Genomic DNA, 11,355 nt, shown 5'->3' on the forward strand with positions numbered 1-11,355 from the left:
GCGTTGTGAATGAGGCGGGGGCTGGGATGCTCCGCCCCTCCCTCCGGCGCGACCAATCGCAGCAGCGGCGGCCGTCCGCCGCCGCTGCTGCGATTGGTCGCGCCGGAGGGAGGGGCCACGAAGCCCCGCCCCACACGTTGTTTCCCGCCCCGCTCTCCATTTCCCGGGCTCTGCCTAAAGTCCCGTTTGGCAAAGCTGCGCTCCCCGCCTTATTTCTAGGGGACTAGACCCCGGATTTTCCCCTTCCCCCTCCTTTGGTGTGCGGAGGGAAGGAAAATACGGAGAACCCCCAAATTCTGCTCTCTCAAGGCACAGGGGTCCCAGTCCCGCCAGGAAGCCCACAAACTGGAAATGGGGTACTGGTGTTACTGGACGGGCTGGAGGAGAAGGTGCTGCTGCAGAGCTGTACGTGTTGAGAGAGGCGATTTGGTGGGGGAACCCCACGACACTCAGTCTGTCTGTCCAGAGCCCAGCTCCCTCCGGGATGGGAGTCATGGGAGTCCCCTGCCCAACGGAGAGCCCTGGTGCTCACCGACCGCCCCAGCTGCTGGAGAAGCCCAAACCAGGACCTGATGCTGCCCAGCAAAGCAGTCAGAAAGCAGGAGATCCAGGGTCTCACCTTGTTCCCGCAGCCCTGGGATGGGGAACCCTACGAGATGCCACATCCTCGTGTTTAGGCCAGTGGCAACCCGACCTGCTGTCTAATACCAGGGAGCCCCGCAACACAAGGATGAGCCCTGAGCCTGCAGCCGTACAGAACAGCGGGGTTTATTCCTACAGCACCCTCCAAAACCTACACACACAGCTTCTGCACCCAGAGTAGCTGGTTCTGCTCTCAGGTGCCGAATTTCTTCTGTTGGACGGGCAGGGGCAGCTGGGTCTTGATGTCCATGACAGGCCGCTCCACCACCACCAGGCAGTTCTCATCCAGCAGATCCGCAAAGAGCAGGGGCTGCAGGCAGGAAGCGCAGGAGATGAGCGTGCGGCGCTGGCCCCCTCCACCCAGCAGCCAGCTCTGGCTTAGCTGTAACCAGAGCCCACAAGATCGTAGCCAACAGCTGCACTGTGACAGTGTGGGACAGCTCTGCTGCTCAGGTGCCTGGCACTGGGAGCAACTGGGCACAGGAGCAGGTGGGGCTGCGAGGACCAGGGGCGCAGGGCTCCCCCCAGACCCTGTTCCTCACCACGGCATGTGCCCAGAGACACCATCACCCACCTGGAACTTCTTGCAGATCTTGAAGGCGTGGAGCTGCCGCTGCCGGGCCGTCTCCGGGAGCTGCTTCAGGGTGCTCTGGTTCAGCAGAAGGGCACTGTTGTCCGGCAAGGGCTGCCAGGAGAGCACAGAGAACATGTCAGTACCACCTGGACCACTGCCAGCTCAGTGCCACAGGGACAGGAACAGCTAGAATGGGTAGGGGACACACCCTGGGCACAAACCCAGCCCTCCCAACAAGGCACACAGACTCACCAGGGACTTGTCGAGGACACAAAACATGTAGACGTCGTGGAGCAGGATGTGCGAGGGGTTCTTGGGGTTGAAGGTGATGTGGGTGATGTGTGTGTCCCTCTCCAGCCAGAGCCTGTGCAGCCCGCAGTTCTGCACCATGCGGCTCCAGGCCGTGTACTGCTGCTCAGGGATGCTGAACTCGAACAGCTGCAGAGGTGGGAGAGGGGGTGGCTGATGAGATTTGGTCCTCCCCAGCATCATTACAAGCCAGGCAATGCGGCCAGGGAGCCCCGAGGCCAGGGAGAGCCATGGGGAAGGGACTGTGGCCACAGGGGCTTCAACCGGGATTGCTCCTACCTGCTGGTCCGCGTAGGCAATGACAAGGTTGTTGGTGACAGGGTGGATGGCGAGGGCTGTCACCGCGCAGCTGTAGGTGGGCACTGTGCAGTGATGCTGAAGGGCAGGAGGGGATAGAACTGTGACAGAAGCAACCAGTACCACCTCCAATCCCCCTTCCCTCACACCCCCCAGCCCTGCTCTGGGATCGCAGCAATGGCCCAGGGAGGGGTCCGAGGCGCCGAGCCCACCCTCCCCAGCCCTGTGGCAGGAGGGCAGAGGGGTTGCTCCCGCATCCCCCACCCCTACCTTGAAGCATTTCAGGCTGTAGATGTGGATCGCCCAGTCCCCGCCCACCGCGGCCACCCAGCGCCCGTCTGCACTCACTGCCAGTAGGTAAACGGCCTCGGGGGTCTCTGCGGAACATCCACCAGCTGTAACGGCTGCTCAGGCCTGCCACGAGCCCCAGATCCCCCAGGAACATCCAGATCAGACATCAGACACCACTGATCGGGGTGTCCTGGCTCCTCCACATGTGCCAGTCCACAAGGGTGGCACAGACATGGGGTTGGGGCTGCCAAGGGGCAGGACCCACATGCCCCGAGGCAGGATGGGGGGACAGGCTCAGCCCTGCACAGCCCCCTGCTCCTGCAGGGGGGACAGGACTCAGAGCTCAAGGACCCCCAGCACCTCCCAGCTTGAACCTGATGGCGGGCGCAGCGTGTGCAGGTGTTTGCAGCCCCCTGGCTCCAGCAGCTGGAGGATGTGGATGGAGCCTTGAGCAGAGGCGACGAAGAGGCTGCCCGAGTCAGCGGCGAACTGGAGCTGGTAGGCTGGGAGGAGCAGTTTGGGGACTCTGGGGACCTTGAAGGGGAGAAGCAGCACTGGCAGCCACCTACTGCTGCCACACTCGCTCCCTGCGAGCAATGCTGGTCATGCCAGCCCCTCACAGCCACCCACCAGCCCTCCCAGCCGTGGGGTGGCCCCTCACCCTCCTCACCTTCGCAATACTGATGCTGTCACCCTCGTACCGCAGGCGGTAGAGGTGGAAGCGGGAGGCAGTAGAGTACGCGATCCAGCTGCCGCATGGTGAGACACAGCTGCAGTAGATGTGCTCTGGCCCCTGGAACACAGAGTGGCTGAGTGGGGCTGTGGGACCTCCCGGTAGTGCAGCACACACAGCTCAGTCATCGGAGGGAGAGTGGGGGCTGCCCTGACCCCTCCAGGACAGCCCTCAGCCCGGCTCAACCCTACCTTACTCTTGAGCTGCACGAGGTGCTCAGGCATGCTGCGCAAGGGAAGGACCTCACCATCCTTTCCTGGGGTGACAAACACCATGCGGCTCATCAGTGGCAGTGGGGAAACCTCATGGGTCCCGTCAAGCAGCTGGGGATCCCAAGGAGCAGCACAGACCCTTCCCCAACCTCCCCAAGGCTGAATGACCCAGGCCTGGCCCAGCTCCACTGAACCATGGGCTCAGCCACACGCTGGCCGTGCAGCTGCTGCCTGGGCACACACTGCGCTGGGAAACGCGGGGCTGTGGGGAGGATGGGGCCAGGGTGAACCCACCCCACACTGCCCTGCAGCAGGACAGGTTGTGCCCGAACTCCTGCAGGCAGTGCAGGTCGGGCTGTGAGACTCACCGGTCTTGTCGGTGGAGCCAAGTCTCCAGAGCTCCAGGTGCTGGGTGAACTGGAAGAGGAGCAGCCGAGCTTTCCTGGCGCAGGAGACGAGGCGTCGCTGCATACAGAAATGGGCAGAACCGTTGTGAACCCACAGCCCACGAAACAGGGCTGGGCCCAAACCAAAATGCCCTGGGGTGCCAGAGACTCCCGGGTGGGGAAAAGAAGGACTTGGGTACTGTGGGATGGGAGCCTGGAGATGGAGACCCAGCAGGACCAGTGAGACGAGCCTGCCAACTTCCCACCCCTCGCCTGCTCCACAGCAGGAGTCTCCAGACATGCCAGGGCCAGGGAGGGGACCCGGCAGGGCAGGGAGGGCCAGTCTTCTCTCGCAGGACGAGCCAGCCCTGCCAGCCTGCCTCGCCAGGCACGAGTCCCCCCAGAGCAGCACTCACATGGGGGAAGGTGAATTTGCGGAGCGCTGCCTCATAGCCCTTCTTCTGCACCTTCTCCATCAGCGAGCGGATCACCAGCTGCGCATCCAGGCCTGGAACCAAGCAGAGCTCAGCCAAACTGGTACCAGGGGGAACCCCGTGCCCTTCCTGTGCCCACGGCCGGCCCTACCCCCAGAGATGAGAGCAGTCCCGCTGTGCACCACGGCTCGCACGTCGTGGGTGTGATGCTGGAAGGGCTTTGTCCGCACCCAGCGCTTCTCCAGGCTGCCCACCCGCACCGGCAGCAGCTGGAGCTGGTAAGTGGCCCCGGTGGAGGTGCCCACAATGATGCTGTCCTCCTTCTGGTGACAGAAATGGGGACGGGGTTTTGGGCACTGACTAGGAAGAAGGAAGGGGCAGCACTGGGAGGCAGGAGAGACCATCAGCTGCGCTCCCAGCCCTGCTCCTGCCCGAGTGCCTCTGGCCCTGCACACAGCAGCCCAGATGGGCCCCCAGCTGCCTGGGTGGGCTGGGGGGCTCAGGGGACTTACTTACCTCTGACACAGCCAGCGAGAGGGCAGAGGAGGTGCTGACAGTGTGGGACTCCACCAGCGTCCCCCGCTGCCAGTCCCAGAACTGCACCCTCCCAAAGGAGTCAGAGGTGACAATAGTGCTGCTGGCGAGGAAGATGACGCTCCAGACGACACACTCGCGCTGCACCTTCTGCACGTGGTAGTTCACCATGATCCGCTGCACCGTTTGGCCTGAGATGGGGGAAGCATGGTTGTGGGTGGCAAGGGGACCCCCCAAGGCACGGGGTCAGCCAATTCTGAGGGTCCCCAGGGCAGGGGACAGGCCAGGCACACCCCTTGGGGTGCGAGGTACCTGAACAGACGTCGAGCACACGGAGGATGTCGATGGAGCCAGCTGCTATATGAGAGTCTGACGGGTGCCAGGAGAGACAGAGGATGCGGCCTGCAGGGATGTGTCCAGATGTGTCCATTCACCAGGACAGGCAGCAGGGATGGACCAGAAGGACAGAGGGATGCTGCCACCGCAGCACCGAGCCCTCCCGGACTCACCTTTCCGCCTGTCCAGGTTCCGCTCAAACTGGATGCCCCCAGGCACGACTTGGAAGAGTTTAATGGAACCATCCTCACAGCCGATCTGCCGGAGGGCGGGGGTCAGCCCCGGGGAGGCGGGGGTCCCTCTCCCCCCGCTGCCCCAGCTCAGAGCAGGGAGATCCCCCGTTCCCGGTGACTCACCACCAGCCGGGTGCCGCTGCCATTGGCCGCCATGCTCCAGATGGGCCCTCCGCCGCCGTCCACCGAGCAGGACGTGCTCAGCCGCGCCAGGTCGTACTCGGTGACAGCCCCACCGAGCCCAGCCCCGAACAGCCGGTCGGCCCCCGCCCAGCACAGCGCTTCCACCGACCGGGCATCGTGCCCGGGGATCACCTGCCGAGGGAGAGATGCCCGTTACCCACCGCCCGGCCCGGTACAACCCTGTACGGCCCGGTACAGCTCAGTACAGCTCGGTACAACCCGGCACAGCCTAGTACGGCACGGTGTGACCCGGTACTGCTCAGTACCGTTCCGTAGGGCACGGTACGCTCCGGTACGGCTCGGCAGAGCTCCGTACGGCCCGGTCCAACCCGGTCCGGCCCCCTCACCTTCTCTTGGAAATAGTTGGCGGCGAAGTTGTAGATCTCGACGGTGCCGTCGGTGCGGGCCAGGGCCAGGCGGGCGGAGCGGGGCTGCCAGGCCAGGCAGCGCACCCCGGCCGGCACCAGCCCGAAGAAACGCACCCGGTGCACCTCGAACTCCCCCATCCCGGGCCGGGTCCCGGTCCCGGTCCCGCCCCGCGCTGCCCCCACGTGCGCGCGGCGCTCCCGGAACCGGAGGTCCGCGCGCGGGGGAGGAGGGGGCGCGGCCGGAAGCGGAAGTAGCGGCGCGGCGGGAGATTCAGGCGTGCCGGGCGGCGGCTCCGGCCCGGGCGCGGGTGCGGGAGCGGAACGCGGGGCCGGGCCGGGGCTCGGGGAGCGGCCTGCGCTGGGAGGCGGGAGGGGCTCGGCGCGCGGAGTGACTCGGCTGTCCCGGCCCGGCCCCGCACCCCCGAGGCCGCTGGAGGGCACCAGCGCCCGCGGCGGCGGCCCGGGAAGGGCTACGGGGCCCGGGGGGGATCCCGGGCATAGGGGGGATTGCAGGGCTGGGGGGCGTCTGGGTATGGGGGGGCTGTAGGTCCCGGGGTGAGGGAGTCTGGGTATGGGGGCCTGGGCATGGGGGCGCCGCGGGGCCGGAACGGGCAGCTGGTTACAGGGAGCCCGGTGGTGCCGGAGACGGCCCCGGGCACAGGGACTGGGAGATCCCCCCGCAGCGGGGCCTCCCCTGTGCCCTCCGCGCTGACTGTGTCTGTGCCACTACTTTGCAGGCCCGGAGCATGGTGCAGATCGTCATCTCCAGGTGAGGCCACCGCGGGCCATGCAGCCCCGGGGGAGGGCTGATCCCTGCCCGGGGCAGCTGGAGCCGCTGGTGCAGCCACCTCTCTCCCCGCAGCAGCGGTGCCGGCAGGCTGGCACAGTGGGTGCTGCTGGAGCTGCAGGGCGAGGTGGAGCCCCGGCAGAGCGGGGGGCTGGCAGGGAGCGTCCTGGGAGACCTGCACTACACCCACCAGGTCAGGCAGCCCCTGCCGGCTGTGCCGCCACAGCCCAGCAGCCCTCGCCCTTTGCCATCACCCTTTGTCCTCACCCTCCATCTCTGCTTTTTGTCCCCAGGGCATTCCCGTGCTCATCGTGGGCCACCACATCCTCTACGGGAAGGTGGTGCAGCTGGAGAAGCCGTTTGCCGTCCTGGTGAAGCAGGGAGCCGGCGAGTCCCAGCCCGCAGGGCCGCACGCCCGCTACACCGTCACCGCCCTCATCAAAACCAAGCTCCTCTTCAAAACCCGCCCCAAGCCCATCATCACCAATGTGCCCAAGAAAGTGTGAGATCCCACATCTGGGCTCCCAGGGCCCTTCCCAGATCACTTGTCCCCCCCCCTTAATGACTCTATGTCTCAGAACAGCTGACCGCCAGGGTGCAAACTCAGCTGCTGTCCTAGGCGAGATGGATCCTGAGGGGCAGGAGCCTCCTCCGAGTCCTACCCTGTCCCCACACTCCACCCTTTCTCTGTGCAAGTGTTTATTTTGACAAATCCATCAGCATATAAAAAACAGACTTTTCCAACGCATGAAAATAAACCACCTTGCAGATTAAAAAATAAATAGATTTACAAACAATTTGCGATCAGTATGAATACCAAAGAGCTACAAAAGTCTTTCTAAAAAACCTTGTATTAAATTAAACAAAAAAGCCATCTAAATGCTCAGTTGTAGAAAGGTTTTTCTTTTATAAGCCCTGAAAAAAGAGGGCACAGGGGAGGGGAAAGGGACAAGGGGGGCCTGTGGGTTGGCCGGAGGGTCACTGTGACCCCTTCGGGGCCTCGGTGACCCTCCGGCCAACCCACAGCTTCGGTGTCCCCCGTTTCTGCATGCCGGGGTCTTTGGCAAAGCTGAAGGGAGGTTCTGCCCTCCCGGGGCAGCTGGACCCCCCTGGAAGGGGCTGGGGGATCCTTGAGGGTCCCTGTGGGTACGTGCCCGCACATACAGCAGCCGTGGGGCAGAGGCGGCACCAGCCAGCAGTGCCGGCACCATGTGGGGCTGATTTGCCATAGCACCGTGGGAATGGGGAACATGAGGTCCCCGAGAAAGCACCAAAGGGTGGAGGATGGAGCCACGGCAGGGGGGTGGAGGGAGCCCGACCAGCAGCACTCCGCACACCAGGACACTCGGTGCAGCACTGGGAGGACACTGCTGTCACCCCCCCAGCACCGGGGCTGTGCCCAGGCTGGTGACGGGCAGCCCTGGCTCAGCCTCACCCCGGCTTTGTACAGAAAAACGAAAATAATAATAATTAAAAAAAAAACTGAAAACAGAATAAAAAAGAGAGACAATGAAAAACGCAGGTGCGCTCAGCGCTGCCCAGCACCGGATGGCTCAGTGCCGGCTGCGCCAGGGCTGGTGGCAGGAGGTGACGGGTGGTGGTCACCCTGTTCCCATCCCTGTGGCCACCCCGGCGCTGCCCATGGTCACACCTCGGCGAAGGCCAGCCCGCACTGCTCCTGGCGCTTGCCGCAGCGCCGGGCCACTATGGCCAGGTAGAGGGCAAGCAGGGCCACCCAGTAGCAGGCGTAGAGGATGGCACCTGCCACCAGGAAGGCCACCTCGGTCTCGCTGAACAGGTCCTGGCTGCAGGCGGTGTAGGCCAGGCCACCCAGCAGCACGGCCACCCACACCGACACCGGCAGCAGCCCCACCGCGTTCACCACCAGCGTCCGGCGCCCCGAGGTGCCCCAGCCCGACTTGTTGATGGTGGCGATGGCGAAGATCTTGGCGGGCAGGAGGCTGGACATGTAGAGGAGAGCGTAGAGGGACATGAAGATCATCTCAGCGTTGCCGCGCAGGAAGCAGGCATAGGTGGCCTTGATGACACCCACCAGCTGCACTGTCAGCAGGAACAGGAGGATGTTCCAGACGCGGCCGCGGTAGAAGAGCTGGATGACGGTGGCGATGAGGAAGAAGGGGAAGAAGCCGGTCACCACCGACTCGTAGGTCATCCAGAGGTGATGCTTGTGGAACCACAGCGCGTTGTAGAGCCACTCGCGGAAGTAGGACTTGCTCCAGCGGGTCTGCTGGTTGAGCCAGCGCAGGTAGCGGGTGGGCGTCTCCGTCAGGCACTTGGAACGAGCCGTGTACTTGGTCTGGTAGCCCAGGCTGAGCACACGGTTGGTGAGGTGCCGGTCGTCCCCAAAGCTGCACTTGCTGCCCAGGAAGGTCTGGTGGTACCAGTCCTCGAGGAAGTGCTGCAGCAGTGCGTTGCGGTACATGCCCAGGGGCCCGCTGATGCACTGCACGCACCCAAAATATGACTGGCAGGCGCGCTCCACGTTGAAGGCCATCCAGTACCGCACGCTGCTCAGGAACGACAGCCACGAGTCGTATTTGTTCAGGATCTGGGGAGGGCACAGACGTGAGCCCCGGTGCCACTGCAACCCCCCAGCTCTGCCACGTCCCCCTGGCACCCACCCTCACGACTGCAATACCTGGACGTCGCCGCCAACGCCACCAACGCGGGGGTCTGCCTCCAGGATGCGGAGCATCTCGGCGGTACAGGCGGGGTCCAGCACCGTGTCTGAGTCACACACCTGAGGGGCAGAGGGAACGTCAAGCCCCACTCCCGCCGCCCACGCGGGCCCAGCAGACAGCCCAGCCCACAGCCAGGCAAGCCCGAGCCACGGCTGGCAAGACCAGGCAGAGCCCGGAGCCCGGCAGGCGGTGGCAGAGAGCGGAGCACCCGCGGTACCCGGTCACTGCTGCGCCAGGCCAGCCGCCCGCTGGCAGAGCCATGAGTCCTGCCCCGGCCACCACCCCGCACCCACACGCGGGAACCCGGCACCCTGTGTGGTGCCACACGGGTGACATGAGCCTGGGGCACGTCCTGCCTGCACCGCAGGGGATGCTCTGAGGAGGCGATGTGGAACCCTTGCAGGCAGCGGTGCAGGCAGGGCTGACCCCTCTGGCCACCCTGGTGACACTTTGCCAGCCCAGTGCTGGTGGATCTGCAGCCAGTGCACAGGCCAAATCCAGCACCAGCAGCTGCTCCTGCCCCTCCCGCAGCCCCCCTGCCTGGCTGCACACCCCGTGCCCAGCTGTGCACCCCCTGCCCACATCCCCTTGCCCGCCTGGTCCATGCAGCCACCTGGATGTAGTCCACGGAGTCTCCAAGTGCCCGGAAGGCCGTGTACATCACCTCCCGCTTCCCGCCCCACTTCTGGAGGATGCAGGAGTAGGTGTTGCCGCGCACCAGCGCCTGGACGCGGGCCAGCCCTTCCTGCAGCCCGGCCTCCGTCTCCCCCTCGCCCCACGCGTGGAAGTTACTCTTCCAGATGTAGCTGCCCGAGTGCTCGGAGCCCATCACATCGTGGAAGATGTCCAGCATGTAGGTGTCATCAGGGCCGTTCCCGTCCACCACCATCACTACTTTGAGGTCAGGGAAGGCGATGCGCTTGACAGAGCGCAGGCACTTCTTCAGGTAGTCGGGATCCTCCTGGTAGGCGGCGATGCAGAGGGCCACTGAGCGTCCCGGCCGCACCGGCTGCCCCTCGCCCCGCATGCGCCGGTGCTCCAGGAAGGCGAAGAGGCTCTGGATGAAGAGGTGCAGCCCCAGGATTGCCCCGTAGAGCCCAAAGGAGAGGTAGTGCTTCTCCGTGTGGATGAACTGGTAGCCCGTGACGTAAGCGGCGAGGATGCCCCCCAGCACTGCCAAGGCGAAGAGGCTGGTCCCGACGATGCGCAGGGCCGTGGAGAGGCTCCCTGGCATCTGGGAGAGTGGGCAGCGTCAGGGCAGAGCCGAGGGGACAGCCCATGGCACCACCCACTGCCTGGATCCCCAGGAGGGGAGGGCAGGGGGACACCACTTGGCTGCTGCCCCGTGGCTGCCTTATCCCTCAGCAGGCACCACTTCTGGGGTCAGACATTCCCGGTGCCTCCATGGGGGCAGGAGAGGTGTGGGGGTCCCGAGCATCCCACTAAGCACCCACAGCCCCGTCCAGCCGAGCGGGGACGTGGCCAGTCCCGGGTCCCCGGTGACAGCCGTGCTGCGGGGCTGGAGGACAGGGAAGGGCAAAGGGACACTGGGGACCCTGACCCGGGGTGTCCCCAGGGCAGAGAACCTGTCTGGGCACGGCAGCCCCAGTGCCTGCGGCAGGACCCCGGTCCCCAACCCCACTGCAGGACGGAGACCGGGGACGGGCAGCGCGGGCAGCGGGGACTGCAGAGCCGCACAGCGGGCACGGCCGGGGGCGGACAGGGCGCTGCGGGCAGGGGGTGCGGGCAGGTGAGGGGGTGCAGGCGGGGGGGCGGCACGAACACGTGAGGGGTGCGGGCAGGGCGCAGAGTCACGGGCAGCACCAGCCCAGGGACCCCCGCGGCACCGGCAGCGCCCCCCGGGCAGCCCCTGCCCCTCCCCGGGCCCCGCAGCCCCCGGTGCCGGTGCCGGTTCCACGCTCCCGGTGCGGCCGCGGCCGGTTCCGCGAGGGCGGGGGCGCTCCGAGCCGGTACCGCGGGGCCGGGAGGGAGAAGGAGGGACCTGGAGCGGGACTCACCGTGGTGGTGCCGGTGTCGCCGCTCGCCCCGGCCGCCGCCGCCGCCGCCGCTGTGCGCCCGGCCCGGCCCACGCGGCCCCTTTATACGGCGGCGGGGCCGGCACCGCCCGCAGCCCGCGGGGGCCCCGCCCGGCACCGGCACCGCCGGCACCGCCACCAGCCCCGGCACCGGCAACACCTGGCACTGGCCCCAGCCCCGCACTGCGGGAGCGACGATCGGCCCCGGCATCCCCATCCCCCGGCACCGGCATCCTCCCGCGCGGCAGTGGGCGCCACCGGCACCGCCCCGGGGACCCGCCGCAGCTCATCGGCCGGG

General features: G+C 66.0%; 3 protein-coding genes across 4 annotated transcripts; 1 reads left to right on the forward strand and 2 right to left on the reverse strand.

Moving 5' to 3' along the window:
* Positions 1-752: 752 nt before the first annotated feature.
* On the reverse strand, positions 753-5,774 carry UTP4 (UTP4 small subunit processome component). Its single transcript, XM_065028688.1, has 16 exons — positions 5,512-5,774; positions 5,105-5,296; positions 4,922-5,006; positions 4,725-4,814; positions 4,395-4,603; positions 4,030-4,201; positions 3,861-3,952; positions 3,427-3,523; positions 3,038-3,102; positions 2,784-2,906; positions 2,488-2,647; positions 2,093-2,199; positions 1,805-1,900; positions 1,469-1,654; positions 1,217-1,327; positions 753-952 (listed from the first exon to the last, which is right to left on the reverse strand). Exons 1-16 carry the CDS (start codon positions 5,668-5,670, stop codon positions 836-838), a joined length of 2,061 nt encoding a protein of 686 aa, XP_064884760.1. The 5' UTR covers positions 5,671-5,774; the 3' UTR covers positions 753-835.
* On the forward strand, positions 5,731-7,199 carry CHTF8 (chromosome transmission fidelity factor 8). Of its 2 annotated transcripts, none has more exons than XM_065028691.1 (4): positions 5,731-5,840; positions 6,270-6,301; positions 6,398-6,512; positions 6,613-7,199. In XM_065028691.1, the coding sequence occupies exons 2-4, from the start codon at positions 6,279-6,281 to the stop codon at positions 6,823-6,825; spliced, it is 351 nt and encodes a 116-aa protein (XP_064884763.1). In that variant the 5' UTR covers positions 5,731-5,840; positions 6,270-6,278; the 3' UTR covers positions 6,826-7,199. The 2 variants fall into 2 exon arrangements, with proteins under 2 accessions (XP_064884763.1, XP_064884762.1); XM_065028690.1 differs by having other exon boundaries at positions 5,735-5,840; positions 6,395-6,512; positions 6,613-7,116.
* A 619-nt stretch (positions 7,200-7,818) lies between these two features.
* On the reverse strand, positions 7,819-11,178 carry HAS3 (hyaluronan synthase 3). The gene is made up of 4 exons (XM_065028689.1): positions 11,040-11,178; positions 9,635-10,255; positions 8,979-9,080; positions 7,819-8,888 (listed from the first exon to the last, which is right to left on the reverse strand). Exons 2-4 carry the CDS (start codon positions 10,253-10,255, stop codon positions 7,965-7,967), a joined length of 1,647 nt encoding a protein of 548 aa, XP_064884761.1. The 5' UTR covers positions 11,040-11,178; the 3' UTR covers positions 7,819-7,964.
* Between the last annotated feature and the right edge of the window lie 177 nt (positions 11,179-11,355).

The sequence above is a fragment of the Columba livia genome, chromosome 13 (genome assembly GCF_036013475.1).
Source record: "Columba livia isolate bColLiv1 breed racing homer chromosome 13, bColLiv1.pat.W.v2, whole genome shotgun sequence".
Classification (NCBI taxonomy): domain Eukaryota; kingdom Metazoa; phylum Chordata; class Aves; order Columbiformes; family Columbidae; genus Columba; species Columba livia.